We start from the raw sequence: 27,877 nt of genomic DNA on the forward strand, positions 1-27,877 counted from the left end.
TTTCCCATATATATTTTTATTTAACAACATCAGACACTCTGTGCAGACAGACAGTAGTGTTTTAATTGTTAATAACAGCACAGATATTTCTGGTAGGTGTGAAGTTGAGTATACTGATGTCAGATAACGTTCACTGATATATCAGAATACATCTACCCATCAAGAGGAAGAAGAAGAAGAAGAAGAAGAAGAAGAAGAAGAAGTTTCATATAACGTTCTCCCTAATATATTAGCGCGGTTACATGCAAATAAATATACAGTGCATTAAGAAAGCCCAACCCAGAAAGCCTAAGAAAAAAAAAATTAAACTTGTGCTTAAAATCAGAAACATCGCCCAATAGCTCCACATCAAGTAAAGTGATCAAACATAAACCAGATAGATTTCTTATGGGATTAGTAACGCTTTGCAGAAACCATGAGCCCAAACTCCTGGAGGCTGATTTCTTTGTTCTGGTACTGCTGCAGCTGGTTTTTGGTGATGGTCTCGGACCGCAGGGCATCATCGATGGAGAACTCTTTGCCCGATTTTTTGTCGCAAAGAACCGACGACGCTCCATTTGGACCATTGACGGTGATCTCCTCCCAGTCGCATTCCTGGGTCTGGAGGTTGACGAACATCTTCCCCTCGATCAGCCCCTGCTTGAAGGCCTCTTCTGGCCTCATCTCTTTGCCCGTGTTGGGGTTGATGACGACGAAAGTGCGACAGAAGTGGTTTTCCCTCTGCTCTCTCTTCGCACTCACAGCAGACAAGCTCTTCTGTAGTCCTTCGATTTCTTTGTCTTTCTCAGACGTGATGCGTCTCAGGTCCTGAAGCTCTTTGTGCAGTGCCGTTAGGCGAATTTCCAGGCTCCTGCTACTGTCCATTTCAGACTGGAGTTTTCTGATCTTGCTCTGCAAGCGCTGGTTCTCCTGGAGAAGTCTGCTGCTCTCTTCGCGGATGTAGTCAAGCTCTTTGGTTGACTTTGTGTTCGTGAACTCCAGTTCGATTAGCTTGGTGGTGGAGGTGCTGAGCTGGATGTCCAGTTCTTGTCTGCGTTTTGTCTCTTCTTCAAGGGTCCTCTTCAGACGCTCGATCTCATGCTTGGCTTCTGGGTCTGCCTCAACTTGGACCTTCTCTGTGCAAACTACTTTCTCCCGGACCTCCATTTTCTCCAGCGTTTGATGTTGCTGCACCAAAAGGTTGTACTCTTTCTCCAGAAGCATACGCTTGTGTCTCTCTTCTTCGACCTGAAGTCTTAAGATTGAATGCTCTTTCTCCTGCTGTGAGTCTTGCTGCAGAACAACCTTTTGTTTGACTGTAACTTTCTCTCTGGATTCTTTGTCCCTGATCTCGAGCTTGCTGTCGGTCTGAATGGTTTTGACTTCCTTTTCAAGCTGCTGCCTTCTCAGGATCTCGTCCTCCAGCTGATTCTTAATTCTACAGGATTCATCTCCTGGAGCAGAAGATTTCACCGTCTGAACGTTATGCTGGATGACTTGCATCTCTGCTTGCTGTTAAATATTACATTTATGAATAATCAGTTAACAAGCAAAACACGTCATAGTGAAGCGTTTTGGTGGACGTTATATATCGTACCCGATTGAGAAGACTTTGTGCAAACTCGAGGTTCTGGAGTCGTTGCTTGTTCAAAGCATTGACCTCTGTGAATTTGGCCTCGATGGCTGCTTCCTGTTTAATACAATGGTTTCAAAGAATAAGACAAAAGGATGGTTAAATAAAGTAGAAAGGTTATTGACCACGGCTTCCACCAAATTCCACGAAGTTTGCTTGCTGTTTTTAGGAACGATTTGGACTGTACTGCCCCTTTTCCTCCGAGGCAGTCTGAGTGCAGGTGCGGAGCCTAATTTACAACCAGTTCTGTCTTTTTCGACAGGCAAAGCACCGGCTCTGAACCAGGAAAAGTGGCTCTTAAGTAGCACCAAAACGTTGCTGGTCTAGACTTAAGAACCGCTTGTGTCAGGGGCTGTGGGTGGGGCTGGGGGCATGACTACTGTTAGCGCATTTGATAATGTACCTTAAGTATACTAATGTTTAATACACTTTTACTTTACCGCAATATGATCAGTTATCAGCACACATGATAGCTACTTTTTTAACTTTTTTCTGTGTTAATGATAAAATAATGTTATGTACTTTCTCGATTATAACCTCAGTTTATACAAATTACACAGAGCTGCATGTACACGTTGGATTCGCCACGTTTGGATGCTAATGTAGGAAAAGGGTTATACCTGATGCTTTATTAAAGGCAGTTAAACAGTGTTGAGTGTTAAACAGATATACGTCCCGTGCTAGATTCTATATCAAGATGTTTTTTTGTAGAATTTTTAACTCTCAAAGCCCACTTTTTACTAACAGTATGTTATCCAACTTAAGAAAATATAATTTTCCAAATAAATTTATACCAAATTGCTAATATAAGGCTACACCATCATTGTATCTCTGTTGGTCTTGGTCCATATCTCTATATTATCATGGAGAAAACCATGCTTTACATGTAAGAGTCTTATCATTGTACCTCTCTCTTGACTCTCAGTGCAGGTGATTCCAGTCGGCTTCTCTTGTACGTTTGCGTGACCAGGCCGTCTTTGAGGTTGAGAACGAACCTGAACCTCTCGGCTTCATTTTCATAATCCTGAACAGAGAATCCACAAAGAGCAAGACGTTAAGGTTTCACCGCAATTCATCTTGTATTTTAAATGATAAAAGATAATGTATCTGTATGGGACAGAGACACACCCTGACTGCTTGTTGGTAAAGCTGCGCGTTCTCAGAGACGGTGTTCAAGTCCGATTCCTTTCTTGAGATGTCGGAGAGCAGGTTCTAGGGACGAACAAAAAACCTGTCAAATTTGCTCAACCTAAACGACATCGGTACTGTAGGTGAGTCGAGAACTTAAATATACGCCATGAAGCGTTGATGTCAGACTCAAGTGGACTTACTCTTTGGTTTGTCAGTTTTCCTTCCACCTGCTGGATTGTGTCAGTCTCTTGCGCCTCGTAGTTTGGTATGCGAGAGAGCCAGCTGTTCAGATTGTCGTAATCTTTACGGTAACCATTGTACGAGTTTTTAGCTCTTTGCAGACTCTGTGATCTGGGGGTAAAATTAGTGCAGTAAATCTACATTGCCCAGTAAGTGGGCTTTTATTTTGAGCTTTGTCCTGGAAAGCTGATCCTATATTAACACGTCCTACTTCTTGCCTTATCATAAGCCTTTCTGCGCTTTCTTTCTTTGTTTTTATCCTCCGTGTCAATGTTAAATCCGCTTTCTGCTAATGGCACACATGCGCACTGAACACTCTCTCCGCCCATATTGACAAGACACGCCCCTTTCTGCTCATTGGCTACACGTTTGTTTTGTTTTTGTTTTGTTTGGCGGCCCGACTCAGTTTTCTGAAGCGTTTGTCAAACATCGGAGACCCCACCTTTAATAGCATTGATAAGCTGTATATTTGGGTTTAACAAAGTGTACGTGAGATACGTTTCACACAGATTGTTACCTGGTGTCGATCTGCCTGAGAAGATTGTCGTAGCGTTTGTTGAGTTTTTGAACTTCGGCTTCCTGCCGGTCGAAGTCAAGACAGTGCTCCTGCACCTTGTTCACCATGTTATCACAGCTGTTTTTTGAGCTCCTCAGGTTGTTATCCAGCTCCGGGATTATGGAACTCTTCGCCTTCAGCTCCGAGCCCATGTCCTGTGTTAGATGAGATATGTAATAAGTGTGTGTGTCTGTGTGTGTGTTTGATGTAGCAGATAAATAATTCTTTATATATATATCGCGCTGTGGTGTGTTTGTGTAAAGGCAGTGTCTTACAGATAGCTCACGGAGAGCCATATCCAGAGAGGTTGGGTCAGAGGGAGCGATTTCTTCCCTGGCCAACCTGTTCTCGTAGGGCATCAGCAGGTTTTTGCCGTTCTGTATCGAGGTCTCCAGCTTGTTGGAGTTCTTAAGTCTACAGAAATAAACGAGAACATTTTTCGTTTCAGGTTTCTCACACGTGCGAGCAAAAACAAGCATAAAAGAAGATCCAAAGCACCTACCTATCATCCGCACACTGCAGCAGCTGCTGGACCTTGTTGTGTTTGTTGATGGTCGTGTCGACCTTGGAGGAGAGCTGCGGGGCGCTGGCACACTTGGGGTTGGTTTTGAGAAAAGTCTCAGCCTCACGAATTTTGGAGGTCTTCTCCGGTTCGATTTTACGGACGGCGGAGGCGATGTCCTAATAATAACATATTTCAAATGGTTCATATTTGGAAATTGCGGTGTGGAGAATCAGGCAGCGCTTTACATTAAATGAGAATGTTCTGATTTTTTTTCATCAAGCATCTGCATGATGTAAGTGTGGCATTCTAGTTTATTTTCAGCGCAATAAACAAACGTGTGCATGATCTATGTAGTAAAGTGAATAAATCGTCGATAAATATACCGGTGTCGATATAATATGAAAGAATTTAATAAATAACTAATAACAAACTGTATGTAAATATTATTTCAGCACAAAAACACCATTGCATCTTATTTTATAATGAGATTGTCATGTTTGGATTTACTTAATTATTTATTTGTTCATATTCAAATTTCCTGACAAGAAAAAAAAAATTATTTATCGAACTGAAATATTTTTGTTGCTATAGCAACATCACATAAATCTTCTATTTATAGTATATAATACCTAATATCTGTTACGTGCAGCTCAGAGTGTGTTTAAGCTGAACTATAACCTTGTGTAATCTGTATCTGAAATTATTATATAAGTAATATAATATAATTATCATTATATAAATATAAATAAGTATTCATATTTATATTCAAAGTATATAAATATCTTTTTTTTTTACCCTCATGTTCTGAAGCCTGTCAGCGCTGTCCTGTACGGGGCGGTTCTGCTCCAGAGGGGGGCGCACTTGGGAATAAATGGCTTTCTCCTGCTTATCGAGGTCGTTCACCACTTTATCCAGTCCGGCCATCAGCTGGCGGCACTGCAGCTCCTGCTTATCTGTGATACAGGGGCCAGAAATCAGATTAATACCTTCAGGTCTTTAAAGTAGGTCAGCTTGACAGAATGAAGCACAAAGTGTGAAGAGGATTAAGATTCAAGCATTTCCCACATAATAAAACTAAAAAAATCCGTCAGGACCAACGGTGGCTCCCCAGAAACTTTTAATAGGGGTGGCCAGAGGAGGCCACAGCGAATCTTGGGGTGGCACCAACGACGAGACAGAGAGGGGGAGGGGCAGTGAAACAGCTACTCTGGTGGTGCCAACAATCTACAATCTTTTTTGGTGGCTGCAGCATGTGCTTCATTTTATTAATTAATTTATTTATTTTTCACTTCATAAACTATTCTGAATTTTCATTATGCATTCAAATTCAAATTCATACTAGGGGTGGCCACAGGGGTGGCCAGAGTTTATACAGGGGTGGCCGTGGCTACCACTGGAAACCCCTTAGGGGCGCCGCGATGACTATTATCATAAAAATAATACAATAAGAGATCCAATAAAAGGGATCTGTTTGGTCCTAAGATTATTCCTGAGAGGAATATTCTGGAAACGGACCGACGTCTGAACCCTAAATACACGTCTTCATGAACATGTTATGATTCCACCCACCTGCCAGTACTCACCAATCATCTGACCCCTACCAGGTGAGGAAGATAAAAAGGTGCACACATGCTTTCTCTGAAACATGGGAATGAACCAAAGCATCTATTCTTTACAAGGGCAGTGTAACATTCTCCTCTGTTAGGAAAGCGTTATTGAAACCCTTCGTCATACACGAGTTCACAGACCCCTACGATTGGTTGGTGATGAACAGGATGCATGACATCACTCATTTTTCTCTGGACGACAGAATCCCAGGCTAAAAATGATCAGGGTTTGGCGATCAAGTGACAACATTAATTATTTTGCTGTAAATCACTGCACAGGTCTTTGAGCTAAAAATAAAAATACTCGTGATGGCATAACACAACAAAACACACCCCTTAATTTTACAAGAAATAAAGATCATTATTTCCTTGCCTTGGGTAACAGAACAAAGATACGCACAAACCACAGGCGTCAAAGTCTGTCACGGATTTGATTTATTATCCACAACAGTACAGTAGCTCAAAATAGGCGAGTCTTTTTTTTAGTAGAAGTGATTTGTAATACAGTTTGTTCACTGACATTTCTCCAGCTTCGTTACTCGAGTATGTCAGTATATTCATGATGACGTGTACGATGACAGACGTTTTTAACGATGTGACATTCAGCATTGAATTAATCTGAATTCGTCCCAGAAACACACCTTGTCCACCTGTGCTGTCCTTCTTCAGGTCACCCAGTCGGGTCTGCAGCACTGTTTGGCTGCTTTCCACCTTCTGTTTGTTGGCCTTCTGCTGACTCACCAAACTGTATTGCAAAAAAAGGAAAAATAAATACTTCATTCATTCATTTATTTTCTACCACTTATCCGAACTTCTCGGGTCACGGGAAGCCTGTGCCTCAGGCGTCATCGGGCATCAAGGCAGGATACACCCTGGATGGAGTGCCAACCCATCACAGGGCACACACACACTCTCATTCACTCACACACACACTCATAAACTCACACACACTCACACACAATTTTCCAGAGATGCCAATCAACCTACCATGCATGTCTTTGGAAACCCCCGAGGCAACCCTGGAGGTGTGAGGCAAACGTGCGAACCACTAAACCACCGTGCCCCCCACTGTAAATCGGCGATCAACGAATTAGCTAAGTAACTGAACTGAACTGCACATGATAATAAAAGGTTTCGTGGTCCACCCTGGACGGGGCACTGAGGACACACGGACACACGTCAGACAATTTAGTGACGCCAATCAGACTAGAAAGCATGTCTTTGACAAGGAGGAGGAAACCAGAGAACCAAATGGAAATGTGTCTCGTAGCCTCGACGCAAAACATTTCAGTTTCGGACTAACATTCTTTTAATATTTGTTTTCACAGCACGCCACTTTGGTAAACATTACACCGTTCAGGACACAGGCTCTTTAAAGCTGCGAGTGAGATCTGTCTGGTTAGAAAGCTAGACAGAAAGAGGAATACTCACTTTTCAGCGATGGCGACAGATTCCGGGTCAGTAGGTGGGATGATGAAGCATATTCCGGGGGCTGCTAGGGTGCGACCTGATGAGTCTTTCACGTCCCATTTCGGTCCGTTGTTCCTAAGCATGGTGTAACGTTCTCCTCGGTTGATCTGACCCTGCGTGTGGCGTAAATAAAGAAGGAAAAGCGTTTGTGTCAATCGTTTTCCATGAATATCTTCCAATAATAAAGAGGGACAGAAGATGACTAATGGTTAATACCCCTTCTGTGTCAAAGTCGCACAGAGCCTCGATGGGAAGGAGTTTTTGTGGTGCAGTTCTGCGGTACTTCAAGGGCAGAACCTGAAGGCTGCGGTTTTGAAGCGATTTCACTCGATCGTCAAAGGAATCCATGGCTTTCCCCTGGTCCTGAACGAATAAAACACAACACAACCTTTACTGAGACTCTAACACTACCTTACATGCCCAGACTTACACACACAAAGCAAATCCTATTAATAAAATGCCAAAAAGACTATTTACTTTCAGGTCCGCGAGTAAGCCTTCTAACTGGTACTGGTCTTTAAAGTCAGGGTTGTATTTCTGGTTGATTTCAGTTTCCAGGCACTTCAGCAGGTCCAGAGTGTCTCTGGACTCCATCTGAAACTGTACATGGCAAACGAGAGACATAAAAATCCCACAAGCTTTTTTAATGCTCTGACATTGTATGGATGTTTGTTTAGCCCTTAAAGCGAGCGCACGGTTCCTTACCTTATGGTACTCGTCCATGTTCTTGAGGTGGTTCTCTTCACAGATGAGCAGGTTGAGATATTCCTTCCAGTCTGCATGGACAGCATCCATATACGCCTGGATACGAATAACTTTTTTTTTTTTCAGACAATTCACAATAAGGTTTACTAACAAACTATTTTTCAACGACTACAGAGGTACATTATTTAATAAGCTACGGTTTTAATGTTGCCGAACAAAATTCATTCATTCATTCGTTCATTCGTTCATTCATTCATTCATTCATTCAATCATTCATTATTCGTTCATTCATTCATTCATTATTCATTCATTTTCTACCGCTTATCCGAACTACTCAGGTCACGGGGAGCCTGTGCCTATCTAAGGCAGGATACCTGTGCCTATCTAAGGCAGGATACACACTGGACGGAGTGCCAACCCATCACAGGGCACACACACACTCTCATTCACTCACACACTACGGACAATTTTCCAGAGATGCCAATTAACCTACCATGCATGTCTTTGGACCAGGGGAGGAAACCGGAGTACCTGGAGGAAACCCCTGAGGCACGGGGAGAACATGCAAACTCCACACACACAACGCGGAGGGGGGAATCGAACCCCAAACCCTGGAGGTGTGAAGCGAACGTGCTAACCACCAAGCCACTGTGCCCCTCAATTTAAACATCAGCTACTTCCAATTAGATAATCAGACAGATTGAAAATCCGAGGCGGGACACAAAATTTCCAGAATTGGGAATTCGTCGTTTTTCCCTGAAGCAGTGACTACACTAAAGTAAGCTTTAAGACCATTGTGCGTTTTCCAAAGGTCCAATCACAACAAGGTCAAGACAGTGAATGTCACATGTATCGAAATGAATACATCCGAAAAACATCCGAAGAAGTGGATCTTGCACCGTAACAAATCGCCTGCACATAAACTGAGGGGTTTTAACGGCAAAACTATGCGGTCATGTCATCACATCCACCATATTTACGAGATCTCACCGCTTGTGTGTGTGTCGGTTCACAGTCACAATTTTTTTTTGTTTTCCCCCAGACTCCTAACCACCATAATAAATTAATCGAACAATTCAGCTAAAAAAAAGACGATCATCATCATCACGGTGTGATTTGATCTGATGTGCTGTTTCGGCACCAAAACACTGATCTTGAAAACCTTCGTCTAGCATAGTCAGATAGCAAAACAAACAATCAAACAAACAAAAATAAACATCTTAAAGTCATGTGATCTTAGGGGGGGAAAAACGACACAAATGTCACTATATCCATATGACAGCGTCGTATCGTGTAGCATACAGTAACTCTTTCGATCGGTTTCGATTTCGACGTATGTAGCAGATTTTCTTTACAATAAAAAATTGGGACCGTACCTCGATGATGTTCTTTCCTGGGTGTCCCTGGGCGATGAGTTTTTCCCCGTCATCACTCAGTTTGGTGATGGTTCCTTCCTTGGATTCCAGACACTTGCTGATGAAGTTCTACATAAAAAGTGTTAAGGTGGAAGTTTTCAGCCTTATTATTATTATTATTATTATTATATTTATTATTATTATTATTATATTTTGGGTTATAAACCCGTTAGGTCTGGTTTGATTGATTCATTCATTCATTCATTTTCTACCGCTTATCCGAACTACCTCGGGTCACAGGGAGCCTGTGCCTATCTCAAGTGTCATCGGGCATCAAGGCAGCATACATCCTGGAAAGTGTGCAAAGCCCATTGCAGGGCACACACACTCTCATTCACTCACACAGTCACACACTACGGGCAATTTTCCAGAGATGCCAATCAAAGGTTGTGGGTTCGAGTCTCGGGCCGGCCACGACTGAGGTGCCCTTGCGCAAGGCACCAAACCCCCCAACTGCTCCCCGGGCGCCGCAGCATGAATGGCTGCCCACTGCTCCGGGTGTGTGTTCACGGTGTGTTTGTGTTCACTGCTCTGTGTGTGCACTTTGGATGGGTTAAATGCAGAGAACAAATTCTGAGTATGGGTCACCGTACTTAGCCGTATGTCACGTCACTTTTATATCTTATCAACCTACAATGCATGTCTTTGGACCGGGGGAGGAAACCGGAGTACCCAGAGGAAACCCCCGAGGCACGGGGAGAACATGCAAACACCGCACACACAATGTGGATGCGGGAATCGAACCCCAAACCCTGGAGGTGTGAGGCGAACGTGCTAACCACTAAGCCACCGTGTCCCCCCGGTTTGATTTATTTTACTGAATATATTAAGGTTAATATAGTAAGACAAAATATTAGGGACGTGTTTCATCGATTTTCTTCAGTAGTTAAAGGGTTAGGGTTAGACCAGATAACCAGATGGGGATTTTTCAGGAAACGTTACAGCAGGTTTGTTATTACAGCACCATGACACACACTTGGTGACGGTTGTTACCTCGTACTGCCTCTTGCGAGCCGGGTAGTCGAGGTTGGCGTCGCTCCAGTCGTACATGATGCGTTCGTCAGCCTGCTGATCCAGCCAGTAGAGCTCGTTGGTGCAGCGCTGCATGTAGTCTCTCAGACTGAGCAGGTTCTTCTGACGAGCCGTAGAATTTGCCTGAGTGTGATTGGCATAAAAAATGCATTCTGTCATCTGTTTGCTGAATAAACTCAATCTTACACCGATCTAAATTCTTAAACCATCTACTCAAACTGGATGAACTTCAAACTCACAGACTTTAGAGCTCTTGGATGAAAGGCTACTGATGAGTTTGATTTCTCTACACAGACTTTTAATGAAATCTAATGCTAGAACATGCATGAAAGCATTTACCAGGAGTTTGTTGTATTTCAGCTGCAGGCCATCGACATACTCCTGCAACACAAATGGGAGAATCAGATGAGTCCTGCTGATTTGGAAGAACAATCAGCAGCTTTGGAGCACAGCTTTAACATATGATTATGCGCCAATGCTAATAAGCAAATTAGCCGTGCGGTTACATCACCTTGTCTCCCTGTCCGATGTAAGGAGCCAAGGCCTCCACTTCACTATGAATGATATTGTGCTCTTCCACTTCATTCTCAATGGTGGGCAGATCTTCTCCAAATCCTTTGCTGTTAAGAATTGCCTGCAACACACACACACACCAACACAGACACACACACACACACCCTTCCTGATAAATAGTTGGCTTTGACTTGATTTCCAAAAGAAGACATGGAAATAAAAAGCGAGCCTAAGAGATGAAGAGAGAAGGAGATCATTGTGATTAGTTACTCACCGTTTTCTCGTCGATGATCTTGTTCCAGTTGAGGCTGGGAACCCCTTCGGATCGTGTCAGGTGGTAAATGTGGTCGTGGTCATTACACAGCTTCTTCACACGCTCGCGCAGCTGCTTCATACTTAACAAAAAACAAACAAACAACAACCTCAGTGTACTTTGTGTATCGTTTAATCCACCGCATCCTAAACTACCTACAATGTCGATGCCTTAATGTTAAAGCAGCAAGACAGTAATGATGGTGGTCAAGGTGAGGGGAGGGAGGGTTGTTGTAAATTATTCTCTGAACATCATTAGAATGATCAAAGATGCTACATGATTTAGAAGTTCTGTAAACCTTCTGATTGGAATCGTTGTTTATGGTAAAGAGTGAAGCTTCCTATAGAGTAAATATCAGTGGGACATGTTTGCACATTCAACATTCACAAGGATGTTAAACTGTTGATGTCATGATTTTATCGGCGTTCTGTCTTGTGGGCATCTACTCACTCGTGCTCGATCATCTCGGCCTGCGGGTGCTGCAGGCGCTTGGCTTCAGCTGCGTTCTCGTCCAGACCATTTAGCAGTAACAGCGAGTTCTCGATGGTCTTGTTAGTGGAGTCCTGATACAGCGGCGGCTTGCCCTCGTTGATCTTGATCACATCCTGTAGTCATTGAGGAAGTCATATGGTTAGGATGATGAACTTTTTTCATTCCTGTTGCCTTTGGTGTTCCCTCAGACACGCATCAAATCTTCGGACATGCTTGTTCCTTTAATTAGATGACCTAGAGAAAGTTTCTTTGGAGGATCATTTTGAGAACAGGATCTTTAAACGGTTTAGATCTTCAACACCGGATACGTACCGTCCCTTTTTAACCACGTTAAAACTGATATGAAATAGAACGAATATTTATCATAAACATTAGGGATGTCGTAAGGGTGTTATAACAAATAAGCGTCACCTTGTTGAGATTCTGCTCCGTCTCCAAGATGTTCTTTTCCACCTTGTCAGCATTCTTCTGCAGCTTCTCGATCAGAACGGTCAGATCCCTGGAGTGCAAAAAGAAGAGACCAAAAAAACCACGTTTACTCTACAAACTGAAACGAGCGAATATATATATTTTCCACAAACAACTGAATCTAAACGTTACAGCCGTTCATAAACAGTTTATAGAGAAAGACAATACGGCACCCGGTCCCTCTGCTCACCTGTCAGATAAAACAAGTCCACACCTGCGTTTATTTTGTTAAAAGTGATGTGTGCACAAACTCTCTTCGTTCCCAGAACAGAGATAGAGTCACACTGGGAATCGAATGTCCTATAAAACTACTTTTCCCTCTACTTTTTTTGACCAAGGCCTGTACTGTATTGTGTTGAATCATGAGGAAATCTTTGGAGTTGTAACAAAGGTGTAATATTTGTTATTTTGCACAGCTGGACCTGACTTAACTTGAAGAACCTGACAGCACTTTTACCCAGAGGTCTTCTCGTGCATGATCACTTTAGCTCTTTAATTCTTGGAGAAAAGCCTTCATCTGTAAGAGCTTTGTCATGCTAGGCTATCCTATGTCATGCTAGGCTATGGTATGCCTAGTGGTGTTAAGCTACGTCATGCCATGTTATGCTTCGCCATGTTAAGCTATGTTTTGCCATGCATGTCACGACGGGCCATGCCATGCAATGCTAGATATGCTATGTTACGTTTTGCTAGGTAATGCTATGCTTCGATACACCTTGCTATGCTAGGTTATGCTATGCTACGCCATGTCCGTCATGTTACACCAGGTTACGCTATGCCTTGCTAGGCCATGTTATGTGTATGTCATATAAGGCTATGTTATGCCAGGTTACGTCATTCCTCTCCCCAATTTCCGTTTTATGCTTCGGTTGATATGCTATCCAGCTCATTAAAACAGTCGACAAGCTGCATGGTTGGGCAAAGCCGACATCGCAGATGACTTAAAAAATAAAAATAAAAAAGGCACTAAAAGGAGCTTCAGGAAACAGAGCAGAGAACACAAACCCACCTGCGGAGCGAGTGAGCACCTTTAAGTTCTCGTGTTAACATCAGCGAGGATCTCACCTGGACCTACACACTGACGCAGCGCCGAAGAAGGCACTCAATGTCTCTTCTACCCAAGACGGCCGAGGAAGATAGGAACGAGCCCTAGCATCCCCAGCATGCTACACCTGCACTATAAAGAGCATCCTGTCGGGTTCCTGGTTCGGAAACAGCACGCTGGCAACTGTAAAGCTCTGGAAGTGTTGCACAAACCACCAGCCACATCGTGGGAGGTGAGCTTCCCTCCCTCCAGGATATTTGCACAAAGCAGCTTATAAGGAAAGACCGGAGGATCATCATGACTTCAGCCACCCGTCCCACAGACTGCTCTCTCTGCTCCCTCAGGAAGATGTCTTCACAGCATCCAATCCCGCATTAGCCGACTGAGGGATAGCTTTTCAACATGCTCGTTGCAAACATGCCGCCATCCAGGCAGCTCAGGGGAAGCTCCCCTGCTGCACTTAGCTGAGTAGATATACAACATGCTTGTTGTACTACAACAACAAAAAATTGCATATGCTGCCATCCGCTCAGCTCAGGGGAAGCCCCCCTACTGCACTTAGCTGAGTGGATATACAACATGCTCGTTGCAAATATGCCACCATCTGCTTAGCTCAGGGAAAGCTTCCCCTGCTGCACTTAGCTGAGTGGATATACAACATGCTCGTTGCAAATACGTGTGCTTTAACTCTCTACATTTGATTATATTGTCTTCTGGTAAAGTAGGTTCCTGACTTTTGTATACTATCTGCTTAACTCACTTTGTTCTAGAGTAGTGTGATTTGAATTGTGTTATATTCTAGACTATTGTTGATTTTATAGTGTTGGTCTTTGTTGTTCTCTCAGCTGATTAATCAGGAGTAGTTTCAGTGTTCCTTAAGGTGTGAATTGTGTTATAAATTTATTTGATCGCCCTCTCTGTCTCGGTCGCTGGTCTCCAATTGTGTTGTGTTGATTATGTTGTGTCAATTATGTTGTGTCAATTGTGTTGTGTTGTTTGTGTGTAATAATATTGGTTGTACCTATAGTTGGACATGGGTAATTCAGGAACAAAATATCCTAAGCCAGACCATGAGGAAACTATTTGGCATCTGCTTACATTCAAATTTATGATGGCTTCGGGGATCCTGATTGGGATTATCAGTACATGACAGACAGTTATAAGAAATGGCTAGAAATGAAACTGATCTGGGATAAATAGCACTCTATTCCAAACTCAAAAAAAATAAATTAAAATCTCTGAATCTCTGAATTAAACCGAAATCGCTAATCTTTTGTTCCTCACAACCTTCATGCATAATTGTAGATTTGAGGTGCAAAAGGTTCTTAAATATCAGCTCAAAGATCATGGCAATATGACAGTTAAAACTCTATGGGAGAGAGTGTGCACCATGGAACGCGATGGTATTTTAGAAAGTAGACAAGTAGTATGCCTCGCTGTGGCTGAAAAAAATTTATATAATGGTGACTCGGCCCGAGGGAGAACCCGAGGGAGGGGCTGAGGGAGAGGCCGGGGAAGAGGAGGAAGTAATTCATACTCCTGAAGCCCCGGCGCCTGTTTTTATTGTGGTAGGAATGCGCATCACCGGGATGCGGGCAAATCCTTATCACGCATATGTTGCTACATTGTACATATGAATCACATCAGGTAAATGAAATGCCTTTTCTTGAGTTATGTGTAAGTAGCACAGTATATTCTTTCCTCTTTGATATAGGAGCTACAATGTCAGTAATGGGGAAGCAATATGAGTGTCCTCTCTCAGGGGGATCCGTTAGCTCTGTGGGAATAGAAGGGGTCACAAAAGAAACGCCTTTTACTCCAGGCCTCCTTGTCAGATGTCCTTCTAATCCTAACATTTTTTATATCACTGATCCGTTTAATCTTTTTTGGGAGGGATCTCATGAGCAGGCTACACGTTTCTATTAGCTTCTCTGGCTCTAAACTTGTCGTTTCTGTTCCTGAGTCTGCTCCACTGTCACATTTATCTGATATGACGTTTAACGACTGTTTTCTCTCTTCCACACAGAAATCACCATCCCCATCTTTTGCTTTACTAGATGCTCTACCACCCTTATTGTGGGCTGATCATAAGAATGACGTGGGTCTCGTGCAGTGTACACTCTATGAGGCTAAGTTAAAACATTTAGACCCTGTGTTCGTTAAACAATATCCTTTGTCTGAAGCTAAATTGCAGGGCTGATGGAGTTTTACAATCTCTTCTACAACAGGGGGTAGTCAAACCATGTGTAAGTTCATACAAAACTCCTGTTAATCCTGTCCCTAAACCAGATGGTTCCTGGAGCTTCACACAAGATTTGAGGAAAATAAATGACATCATCCCTGTGGCACCTGTTGTGCCTCAATTCTCACCTCAATTCCATGTGAACATACTTTCTTTTCTGTTATTGAATTAAGTTCTGCCTTTTTCAGTGTTCCTGTCGAAGAGCAGAGGCAGCCTCTCTTTGCCTTCACACACAGGAGGCGGCAGTATACGTGGACATGCCTACGACAAGGGTATATTGATTCTCCGGCAGTGTTTTCTGCCGTTGTAAGGGATGCATTATGTGATCTTGTTCGCCCCACTGGTTCTGTTGTCTTACAGTATGCAGATGACCTCTTAGTCTCCGCAGCCTCTGAAAAACTCTGTGAACAAGCCTCCCTCTGCCTCCTGCGCCATCTAGCTTCAAAAAGGTTCAAGGTTTCAAAACCCAAGTTGCAGTTCTGTCTGCCCACGGTGAAGTATCTGGGGTTTGAACTCTCACAAGGCAGAAAAAAACTCTCTCAAGACCGTATACAGGTAATCCTCAACAAACGGCGTCCTGACACAAAACACGCTCTCATGGGCCGTCAATGGATACCCGACAGTTCTTACTATGACAAATGTCTCCGGTCTGCAATCTCTCACAAGGACCCAATGCAACGTCTGCTAATGTGGACTCCTGAAATGCTCGAAGCGTATGAGGCTCTGTGGACAGCTCTATGTTTCGCTCCTGCTCTGGGGCTCCCGAACTATGCGAAAGAGTTTCATCTCTATGCCTGCGATCATGAGGGCACTGCCTCTGCTGTCTTGGCCCAGGAGCATAGGGGGGCATGAGACCATGTGCATTCCTGTCAAAAACACTTGATACTGTTGCCCAGGGCTTACCAGTGTGTCTCTGGGCTGTGGCCGCCTGTGCTGTGATGGTACAAGATGCTGAGAAAATTGTCCTGTCTCATCCATCTCATTACATTTACCACATCAGGTAAAACAGGTCCTTCATAACTTACAGACTCAACACATGACGGCACAAAGGAGGTCAGGTTATGAATCTACCTTATGTTCAACCAGTAATCTAGAAATTAAAGCCACCTCCTCATTAGATACTTAGGTCTTGCATGTCTATTTAGTACTCAGGATGCCACCCTGCACGACACTCCGCATGATTGCTTTGCTGAAATCATTCACTCTACTAGCATTCTCCCTGATTTAGATTCCACTCCATTAAATACAGGCGATTTGCTATTTGTTGATGGCTCTTGTTCAAAGCCACATGAAGGTCATTTTCTGTGTGGGTATTCTGTGTGTGCTCTGCCTGATGTTGTTGTTGAAGCTTATTCTTTACCTTTTATGTCTGCACAGGCAGCTGATTTTTTTTTTGCTCTAACCCGTGTGTGCATTCTCTCTGAGGATAAGGATGTAACAGTTTACACTGAATCCCGTTATGCTTTTGGCGTTGCCCATGATTTCGGACGAATTTGGCAAACACATGGCTTTTGCTTTGCAGAGGAGAAAATTATTTCCCACTTTTCACTGGTGCAGGTCGTGCGCGAGATTCACAGTGTTACACATCACGCCCGAAGAGGGGTATGGGAAGATATGAATAAACTCTTTTGTGTAGCTAATTTAAAAGGTACAATAGACTTAATCCTATCTAGATGTCTGACCTGTGCTCAAAATAATCCTAATAAAAGCACAGCTAAACATGAAAATCTTCCAATACCAACTGCACCATTTTTTTTGAATGACTTTTTTAAAATTGATTTTGCACATATGCCACCACAGGGGCCTTTCAAATATCTCCTGGTGATAGTAGATAAGTTCTCAAGGTGGGTAGAGGCTTTCCCCTGTCAGCGAAAAAATTCTAAGGTTGTTACACATATTCTGGCCAAAGAAATCTTGCCGAGGTATGGTGTCTCACAGGCTATTGACTCAGATAAAGGAACGTCTTTTACTTCTAAAATAACACAAGATCTGTGTAAGTACTGTACCTGTCTCTGTCATGGCGCTTTCAGTTTCCATATCATCCCCAATCCTCAGGGATATTGGAAAGAACTAATCGAACAATTAAGGCTAAGTTGACTAAAGCTATGCAGGCGACGGGTAGCAAAAATTGGGTTGATTTGTAACCCGCTGTTCTAGCAGAAATGAAAAAGACGTCCATTTATCACCACACGAAATTATTTTTGGTCGTCCGTTTCCCACACCCTTGAAGAAGGGTAAGCCAGCTATAGATACAAGTAATTTTGATGTGCACATCGCTGAATATTCCGCTGCCCTGATTCAAAACATTATGAACAAATATCAGCAACTATACCTGTCATTTCTAAGCCGACACATCCCTTTAAAGTGGAAGATATGGTCCTAATCTAAACCATTGGGTGAAACTAAATATGATGGACCAGCGGAAATAGTCACGACTACTCGCACAGGTATACTAACTGATCTTTTTCCACAATGGATCCATGCTACCAGGGTGAAGAGATGTCCTCCAGGGGTCGACTCCGCCATGAATGTATAAAAGTGTACTCTGTGTAACACCATTTTCTTTATGTTACAGAGATACAGCTTTTTAACCCTTCCATGAGTTTTTAGAAGGTAATCATTAATATAAAATAATCATTCTTTATGTTACCAACCATGGAAACTAAGGGAAGTATAGGTTCACTTCCCCGATAAGATATGACTTTATTGGGGTAACGATGACTATATATTCCTGCTTTTCCTAATAAACTTTGGAACTTCTCTTTGATATACTGACATGTGTGTGTTTCATTGAGACTTCCCCAAGGCCTTGTGGAGAACAGAAACCGAGCAGAGGAACGAGAGGCTGAATTTTAGGTTATCCTGCCCAGGCGGCAGACGAAAGAGGGTTTACCTGTCCAAGCGACGGATGAGAATTCCTTACAAAGAGACATTGATGCCTACTGAATTCCCAACGAGGCCTTGGTCTATGGTAGGAGAAGATTTGTTCCAGAAAGACAACAAGCACTACTTGGTCATTGTGGACTATTTTTCTAGGTTTTTTGAAGTTTCCAAACTGTCCTCAATGACAGCGGAAGCTGTAACTGAACACTTCAAATCCATCTTCACACGTCATGGAATTCCTGAGTTGGTGCGCTCGGACAACGGGCCACAGTTTACTTCTGAGGGTTTCCAGGCCTTCGTACGGGGCTGGGGTTTTGGTCATGTGACTTCAATTCCTCGCTTTCTGCAGAGTAACGGGGAGGCAGAGCGAGCTGTAAGGACCATCAAGGACCTCCTTAAGAAGTCTGCGGACCCCTACCTCGCACTTATGGCTTATCGAGCGGCCCCTCTCCCCGATGGTTACAGTCCTGCCGAGCTCCTAATGGGAAGAAAGCTCCGAACACGAGTTCCTGTGATTCCAACTCAGCTCATTCCAGAGATTGCAGATTTGGAAAAGCTAAAAATGAAAGAACTGACGTACAGACTGAAACAGAAACAATGTTTCAACCAAAGACACAAAGCATGTGACATGACGTTCTTGCGTCCGGGTGAACATGTGTGGGTCTGGGTACCTCTGGGTGTGTTATATATTTACATGTTCAATGTCTAATAAGAAAGTCAAGTATAGTCATTGTTGGTTTATTTGCTCCCCCATGTGTTAAATAAAGAAAAGAAAAGTAAGAATCTTATTTATGAAAAGGGGTATGTAGTATTATGTTACTTATGGTAATGCTATAAGGCATAGAGTATGCTTAGGAACCTATATTGGGGGTGTTACGGTACTGTTGGAAAGAAGAATAAAAGTTCTGGTAAGAAGTCATGGCCGGCTGTGCCGTGGTTCATTTATGAACGATTTATGTTGTACCTATTAAATGACAGAACAGCAGACATTTTGTCAGTTTAATTCTTGTAAGTATATTTCCCACTATAATCATCATAGGCTCTACATTTAAATTTACACTTACATTTATAGCATTTGGCAGACGCCCTTATCCAGAGCAAGGTACATAAGTGCTTAAATCTCTAACATTGAATACATTAATGCTGTTTCACTAGGTTACATACTTAAGATACCATGAGTTAAAAAAATTTGTTTAAAGTTACAATGAAAAGTGTCAAAGGTTTTTTTTTTTTTTTTAATGCAAAAGATAAGGAAAGAAGTGCTAGTTGAAGTGTTTCCTGAATAAGTAGGTTTTCAACTGCCGCATGAAAATGGCCAGTGACTCAGCTGTTCGGACCTCTAGGGGAAGTTCATTCCACCACCTTGGTGCCAGAACAGAGAAGAGTCTTGTAGTATACTTGCCTCTTACCCTGAGAGATGGTGGAACCAGTTGAGCAGTGCTGGTAGATCGGAGGTTGCGGGGTGCAGTGCGAGGAATGATGAGGGCTTTGAGGTAAGAGGGAGCTGGTCCATTTTTGGCTTTGTAGGCCAGCATCAGTGTTTTGAATCGGATGCGTGCAGCTACCGTAAGTGTGGAGGGATCGTAGCAGTGGGGTGGTATGCGAGAACTTTGGCAGGTTGAAAACAAGCCGGGCAGCTGCATTTTGGATCATTTGCAGAGGACGGATTGCGTTCATAGGTAGACCTGCCAACAGTGCATTGCAGTAATCCAGTCTAGAAATGACAAGAGACTGAACAAGTACCTGAGCAGTCTGTGTGGACAAAAATGGCCGAATCCTTCTAATGTTGTAGAGACGAAACCGACATGAGCGAGTCACATTAGCAACATGAGAGAAAAAGGACAGTTGATTGTCCATGGTTACCCCAAGATTGCGAGCTGTGGCTGAAGGGGAGATCAGATCGTTGTGCAGGGATATAGCAAGATCATGGCCTGGGGATGAATCACCTGGGATGAACAGCAGTTCAGTTTTGCTATGACTGAGCTTTAACTGATGAGCAGTCATCCATGATGAAATTTCTGCCAGACATGCTGAGATCCGGTCAGAAGCTGTGGCATCTGAGGGTGGGAAAGAGAAGATAAGTTGTGTATCATCAGCATGGCAGTGGTAAGAGAACCCATGTGATGAAATAACTTCCCCAAGAGAGTGAGTATACAGGGAGAAAAGAAGAGGACCGAGTACTGAGCCCTGTGGGACACCAGTGGAGAGTCTGCGTGGAGCAGATGTCACTCCCCTCCATGTTACCTGATATGAGCGTCCATTCCCAAGCTGATCCGCAAATCCCAAGACTCTTGAGGGTGGATAAGAGAGTCTTGTGGTTGACCATATCAAACGCTGCTGAAAGGTCAAGGAGGATAAGGATGGATGACAGTTTGGCTGATCTAGCAGTATGTAGCTTCTCAGAGACATCCAAAAGGTCTGTCTCTGTAGAGTGAGCTGCTTTAAAGCCAGACTGGTTGGGGTCTTGGAGGTTGTTCTGTGAGAGATAGACAGACAGTTGATTATAGACAATGCATTCAAGAAGTTTTGAAAGAAATGAGAGAAGTGATACCGGTCTATAGTTACTGATGTCTGATGGATCCAGAGCAGGTTTCTTTAGGATGGGAATAACCCTTGCTGTCTTGAAAGTAGTTGGTACATGACCAGATGCTATGGATCTATTGACGATAGTGGAAATGAAGGGCAGAAGGTCTTGCGAGATGGTCTGGAGCATAGTGGTAGGGAGCGGATCCAATGGGCAGGTGGTAGGATTGCAGGACTGGATGAGTTGTAAAATCTCTCCTGCTGCCACAGTTGAGAAATGTGACAACGAAGGTGTAGGGGAATGCATACTCGGAGATGTAAGTGCAGTCGGGGCTGAAGTGAAGGTCCGGCAGATTTCCTCAATCTTCTCCTGGTAGAAAGAAGCAAAGTCTTCTGCAGTCAGGGAGGATGTAGAAGGTGGAGCCAGGGGGTTGAGCAGAGAAGAGATGATGTTGTGGAATTTCCGAGGGTCATGTGAGGAAGCTTTAAGCTTTTCCTTGTAGAAGGAAGTCTTGGCAGAAGTCACATCTGAGGAGAACTTGACAAGTAGTGAAATTCTGAAACTCTAAATGAGTTGTATATTAGCATAGTACAGATGCAGCAGCTCAGAATTGCTGTTTGACACTGTGATTCTGGCAGACATGCACCAGGAGTGCTGCAATGGTCATGTTCCCCCGCTCTGACATAGTTAATGAGTAGCTGCCTTATTCACACCCCTACACGCATCTGTTGCAATGACGCATTGATCCACCAGGTGGCGCAGTGATTAGTGTAACAGCTGCTGGCATTAACCAATGAAAGTCATTATATTAAATGTAAACAAATTGCAGCAGAGAGAGAGACACGGCGATCAGACACCGCCTCGCATTGTCATGGATATAAATATCTATAAAAATTCATATTTTTATGATATTTAAAATCCTTGCACGGTCTCAAGCTACTGGCAGAAGGATGTGGGAGCAGTGAATACTTTGGGCCAATCGGTACATCTACAGTACCGGCGCAGAGACACCGTCAGGGTAATGGTGCCGCCTCCTCTGTATACGGACATGTAACTAATAAAGCCGGCAACTATCGATAAATATAAGCGTGGTGCCAACGTCTAGCACGTACGTATGATCACAGTACAACCACGTTATGTTTTTCCCACTGTTTAAGCACTAATATGTGAGGGTTTTTTTTTCAGAACGGATTTATTTCCTATTATTTCTTATGGAGCGGCCAGGGTTTCCCGCAGCGCTTTTCAGTTTAGGCGGCCCGCCAAAGCTGGGAAGCTTTACCGCCTTAACTAGGTCGTCCAAAAAAAAAAAATCCCGCTGCACAAAAGGCCGTCAAGTGCATCTTGGGGAATAGCATAGACTCGCTTCACACCGCGAGTGCGCACGCACGCCACACGGCCGAAATGAGAGAAAGACGTGGTCCGTCACTGTCTAGAGGATAACTAGCCAGTTGATAAAACGTGTGTCCACAAAATTTTTAATGTTGTTTTGCACTTTCTTATTTATTATTATATGTTGTTTAAATTTTATATTTGGTGTTAAATAAATAATTGTTAAATGTAGTACAGAGTCACTCCGTCCAGGGTGTATCCTGCCTTGATGCCCGATGACGCCTGAGATAGGCACAGGCTCCCCGTGACCCGAGAAGTTCGGATAAAGCGGTAGAAAATGAGTGAGAGAGAGTGAGTACAGAGTCTGTGGTCTTTCTCACAAAGAAGCGCCGCCCTGCCCCTGGCCCCGCCCACCCACCGAACCCTACCGCTGAACCCTACCGCCTTATCTAACAAATTTTCTGCGGGAAACCCTGGAACGGATTATGCTAGTATCTCAATGTATTACTGTTGTTTTTTTTTCACAAAAAATCTGTGAAATTGATTTGTCATTTGCAGTTCTTTATACTAATAAAGAATTCTAGTGATTACTGTGTGACAGCAAACAACAAGTTCTTTGCACTAAAATTGTATAAAAACAAAAAAGAACTTTTTTTATATAATTATGTAATTATTTTATATAATTAAAATAACCCACCCCCAGAATAAAGACAACATATAACATTTATTGAATGGAAAGCAAACATTTATTTGGTGAATTTTATTGCGTATGTTATACCACTGCCCTGTGGTCAGATCTGGAAATCTGTGAGTGACATATTCATGTATTTTTCCTGTTAAGTTTCTGGGAAGCCGTGGCATGGAAGAGTGCTCCGCCACAGGAAGGCTGGAAAGGGCTCATGGTGGGTTTAAGTGGCTGGTTTTCCAGGTGGGGGCACCACAACTTCACCATGTGCATTTGCCTGTTATTACTTTCTAGTGCATCCAAATCAAAGAAAGACTCGTGGAAGTTTCATCCAGAAACGTATCTCGAAATAAATGTTTGCTTTCTGTTTCATAAACATTTCATGTTGTCTTTTTTCTGGGGGTGTTTTATTTTAATTATATGAAATAATTACATAATTATGTAAAATAAAAAGTTGTTTTCAATACAATTTTAGAGCAAATACCTTGTTTACTGTCACAGAGTAAACACTGGAATTTTTAACTGGTATAAAGAACTGCTAATGACAAATTAATCTCTTTTTTACATTTCTATTGTTAGAACTAATTTTCTTTTACATTTCTATTGTTAGAATTAAGTCAGCTACCATTTATTTGATGACTGCATTTTCAATACTTATTTAATTATCTTTATTTTTATACTCTTTAATTATTTCTACTTGTATTTCATCTCAGGTGTTTTCAGCTATAGTTTTAATGTATCAGACACTTCCATTCATTCAGCATTCCAGCTTTCACAGGGCACAGAGACACATCGTGCAGCCACTGTGAGCCAATACACAAATTCCAAGGGGCCACTAGATTTACTAAATTTGGGTAAATTCCCTGGACCTCACACCTACTAGCACCCCTACAGCTCCATTGTTCTCCTGCTTTTTTTGTGAAAACACCCCCATTACCTGTGAGGCCTGGCTTATTTGCATTTGTTCACTCAGAGTAGCTCAGATCCAAGGCAGGCCAAACCTCTGTGTGTGACATGGAAACCTTCAGAAATGTATCTATACAAAATAGTCTGTTTTATTTATAAAAAAAATTGTGTGCTAAGGTTTGTCATTGCCATAGTACATATCATATTTATATAACCCTTGTGCAGACCTGGGGTCTATTTGACTCATCTGGAAAGTTTAATGTGTCATAACTCGGGTTTCCTTCCACATATTTGCCTGAAATTTACCAGGATTGTTCAAAATTATGAACTTTGCAAGTTATAATTAAGTTAAAATTAATTTAAATTTGAAAGTTAAAATTAATTTAGTCTATTTTTGTTGAACTATGTGTTCATAAAATAAATACTTTCCTTCTCAAGTCCTCCCGAGTCAGTTTGACTCGGCCACATTTAGTGGGGCAATAGGTCACACTTTTGATATGCCTTTGCCTAGCAGAGGGCAGAATATGATCTACCAAAATGATGCTGCACACACATGCACACACACAGTCAAACACTGTTCAAAGCATTGTTCATTGCATTTCAGTTGGCCTCCAGACAGAACAAAAGCTATACATTTGTAAACATTTCACACACACACACGCACATGTGCGCGTGCACACACACACAAATTGGGCCTTGCATTTCGTTAGGCCTCCAGAAAAAAAAAAAGCTACACTTTTGTAAATATTTCACACTTTTTATATGCCTTTGCCTAGTAGATGGCACACCTCGGGACACCCTGTGTCTTCCCCAGCTCCTTAGAGAAGATGTGCCTCTTGTACCGCTTTGACATGTTGCACTTACAGTAGGAAACATCTCCGTCCAACAAACCACAGTTTCTGTTTCTCACATGTGCTGCTTTCAGCATTCTTGTGCAAAGTGCTAATGAGAATAAAGTTTTTCCCTTGTTGGGGGCAGTAAGACATTATTGTTGTTACTGGCTGCTCTGAACAGTACTGTATGTGAAGACTTTCTCTTTAGAAGCTCCTGGCCCAGGTTGTAGTTTGTGAACAAATTGTTACAGGTTATGTTGTTCCAATCAAACCCAAAAGTTCCAGTCATAACAAAACTGAATTTTTGCACCTTATAGATGATGTCAAGACAATATAGGAGAGTGTGTGACGTAAATATGTCTCACAGCTGCAAACAAAAAAGTCCTACAGTATATGACATTTAACCCTACAGTACTCTAACCCCATGATTGTAGGGAGGGTTGCAAATATGTGATGTTAACCAATTTTTGAGGAAGTTTTAAGCGGAAAAAATACTTTCAACTATTTGTTTATTTTTAAAAAAAACTTGTAGGTCAATTTGACCTGCAACATACTGTAATAAGAGGGTTAAAGTCTAAACAGGTCCTAGATGCATGTCCTGAAGATATCTTGTCCTCGGTTCAAATCATGCTCTTGGCATACAGTATATTTGTCTTAGTTTTCATTTTTGTAAGTAAAAATGCATCAAATTTTTAAGAATGCTTGATGGTAATAAATGATCCAAAATCATTCTTTTTTAATTTAAGCATAATATGTCTGTGAAGATTCTGAGTCATCCAGGTGAAGTGTTCTGAAAGTGAAGGTTTTGTCTCAAGGCACATCATTCTCCAAGAAGAGAGAACAGTCGAAGGAGGATGGTGAGAACATCGCTGATAACACCCAGCTCTGCTCCCCTAGTAAGCATAACAAGAGGTGTTCTCTCCCTCACGTCTCACAGACAGATACTGTAGGTCAATCTACAAACTCTGGTATTCACCTCCTGCAAATCTGAGGATTCCTATTAAAACAGATGTCTCTAATAGTGCAGTGTTGTTACACTTGGTGATAGATGTTTTAATATATATAATAAAAACTGAATTTTTTTATTTAATTTGCACAAGTTCAAAACACAAAGTGTCACCAAATACAACATCCATCTGTCTGTCTGTCTCTCTCCAATGTGTGAGAATGACAAAAGTTTCAGGTCCTTCCTACTATCTTCCTGCTGGACAGGTACAAGGTGAAAGAGAAAAATTGCTTCTATACTCTTAAAAAATGTTGTCACTGTCCTGTAAAGTCAGGGTCAGAAAGTGTTTGTGAGCAAAGCCCCATCTTCTGGTTGTGCCCTGGAATTGCAATTACAACAGCTAAAAATGGGGGTGGCTACATTAGAATATTCAACATGTGATGAATGCCTGGCTAGCACCTGTCAGGTGCAGGAAAAGAACAATTTTGAGCCGCTACATCTGTATATATATTTATGCTGTATGCGAATATGAAATTAAATGTCTATTACTTATTACTCCATTGAAGATGAGGCAGAGGCAGGCTCAGAGAGTGAGGGAGAGCCCATTGAGCATCAGCCAAATCAGACACCTTCAGGTAAGTGTCTGGCTGACAAGTAAAGGATTCTGAATATGCTAGAGTTTGATAACAAGAAATATAGTCAATAAATTATTTGAATGTAAGAGTAATATTACAAGAACATGAATTTAATTATCACTAAAGCCTAACAATTGTATTTAAAATATGTGTATATGTATATGTATTCATTCTCTATATTAAATTGCCTCAGAATCAACTCAACAGAGTACAAGTGTAGGTCTTGGAACTGAGCCAGAGACAGAAAAAGTTCAGAGAAAGAAAGGCAATACAATGAGACAGAGATGGAAGAGACAGACGCAGAACAGGAAGAAATGGAGAGTGAGGCAGCCACAGCCATGTACACAGAGGAGAAAGATCCAGAAGACTTTGAGTTTTTGCTTCACTTACAAAATCCATCAGATCCTGCTCATGTAAAGAAATACAATATAACATACAATGTGGCCTTCACAAAATATTCTTCTCTGATCTTCTGCTTATGGCCATTGAAAAAAGACATCCCAATCATAAAAGATGAGGTTATTAAGATCTTTCAGGACATGGTAGCAAAGAGAAAGGTTTTGCTGTAAAAGGGAAATGTAAATATAAAAATGTAAAACAGCAAATAGTTTCTGTTATTATCACCAATGTGTAATTGTAAATCATAAAAAATTTGGTTATCAAGATCTTTAAGGTCATGGTACCAAATAAAGTGTTGCTGTAAATGGAACAGGTAAATAAAAAAATGTAAAACAGCAAATAGTTTCTGTTATCAGCAATGTGTAATTGCTGTTATGTTCTATCAAAACATCTACAATAAAGTCTAAAATGTATTTGAGCGTGTGCTATCTTCTCTTTTAATTGTACATTTTGTAATAACTGGATAATTTGTGTTAATAAGCAACCACCCCTTTACTGCCCCTTTTTTTGGTTTAGGCCACTGCCCCTCAAAATGTCTGTGCACGGCCCTGCATACACATACACATACTGTACACACATGCACAGTCCTGAACTAATGCAGAACGAAACAAAACTCACTTTTTAGTGACTGACATCGGAGTAGTCACACCGGTCCTCAATGTCTTCTTGAACAACAGATTCCCAGCTCTTGTATCTGTAAAATCCACTCAGTCGCGTGCGGTTGTGCTTTAATGTTTATCTATACACTGAGCACTGGTAGAAACTCACACTGAACACTCGCAAACCAGGACTGACAGCTGTTCTGTTATAGCCAACACCTGCAGCCTGGGCTATTTTACCATGCACAGGGCAACGCCCACGCTTGTGGGCGAGGTTTCAGATGTGGGCGTGGCTTCATGCACATAATGCATGAATGTGTGTTACAGGATTTAGGGTGAACTAGAAAAGGTTTAACTCCGTTTAACTACAGGATAAAATTATACAATTTTAGAAAGCAATGGAATTAAGCCTTGCAATGAAAATCATACCCAGAGGATTAAAAAAAACAAACATAAAATGACACAAAGCAATGACATCATACTTTATATAAAGAAGACAGAAATATAAAATATAGAATGCAGTAAGAAAAATATATATAATAAAATTAGAGAATGAAAAACAATTCGAATTATTATTTTTATTTATTTATGTATTTATTTTTTTATTTTTTTACACCATGAACAAAATTCCAAATGAGCCAAAAACAGCAATAAATAAGTAAATAAATAATCAGAATGGAAAAGAACCTAAATCAAAATACCCAAGTCTATGACGTTCAGACTGCAGAGCAAAAAAATACAAAGAAACAAACAAAAAACAACAAAACATAAAAGTACAAAATATGATTAAAA

General features: G+C 41.9%; 1 protein-coding gene across 1 annotated transcript; it reads right to left on the reverse strand.

The window, feature by feature from the left end:
• On the reverse strand, window positions 1-27,215 carry LOC113663540 (periplakin-like). Its single transcript, XM_047800865.1, has 22 exons — window positions 27,105-27,215; window positions 12,003-12,090; window positions 11,550-11,704; window positions 11,061-11,181; window positions 10,785-10,907; window positions 10,613-10,654; window positions 10,235-10,396; window positions 9,203-9,310; window positions 7,827-7,922; window positions 7,599-7,721; window positions 7,338-7,484; window positions 7,083-7,234; window positions 6,293-6,396; window positions 4,840-4,997; window positions 4,042-4,220; window positions 3,815-3,953; window positions 3,501-3,694; window positions 2,944-3,094; window positions 2,741-2,824; window positions 2,520-2,636; window positions 1,577-1,669; window positions 1-1,491 (listed from the first exon to the last, which is right to left on the reverse strand). Exons 1-22 carry the CDS (start codon window positions 27,119-27,121, stop codon window positions 394-396), a joined length of 3,651 nt encoding a protein of 1,216 aa, XP_047656821.1. The 5' UTR covers window positions 27,122-27,215; the 3' UTR covers window positions 1-393.
• Between the last annotated feature and the right edge of the window lie 662 nt (window positions 27,216-27,877).

The sequence above is a fragment of the Tachysurus fulvidraco genome, chromosome 15, assembly GCF_022655615.1.
Source record: "Tachysurus fulvidraco isolate hzauxx_2018 chromosome 15, HZAU_PFXX_2.0, whole genome shotgun sequence".
NCBI lineage: Eukaryota > Metazoa > Chordata > Actinopteri > Siluriformes > Bagridae > Tachysurus > Tachysurus fulvidraco.

Coding starts and splice junctions, on each gene's coding strand:
- LOC113663540 (XM_047800865.1), bottom strand. Junction 9,311..10,234: donor CTCGCAAGAGGCAGTACGAG/GTAACAACCGTC, acceptor CTTTTTATGTAG/AACTTCATCAGCAAGTGTCT. Junction 7,485..7,598: donor GCTTACTCGCGGACCTGAAA/GTAAATAGTCTT, acceptor TTATTCGTTCAG/GACCAGGGGAAAGCCATGGA.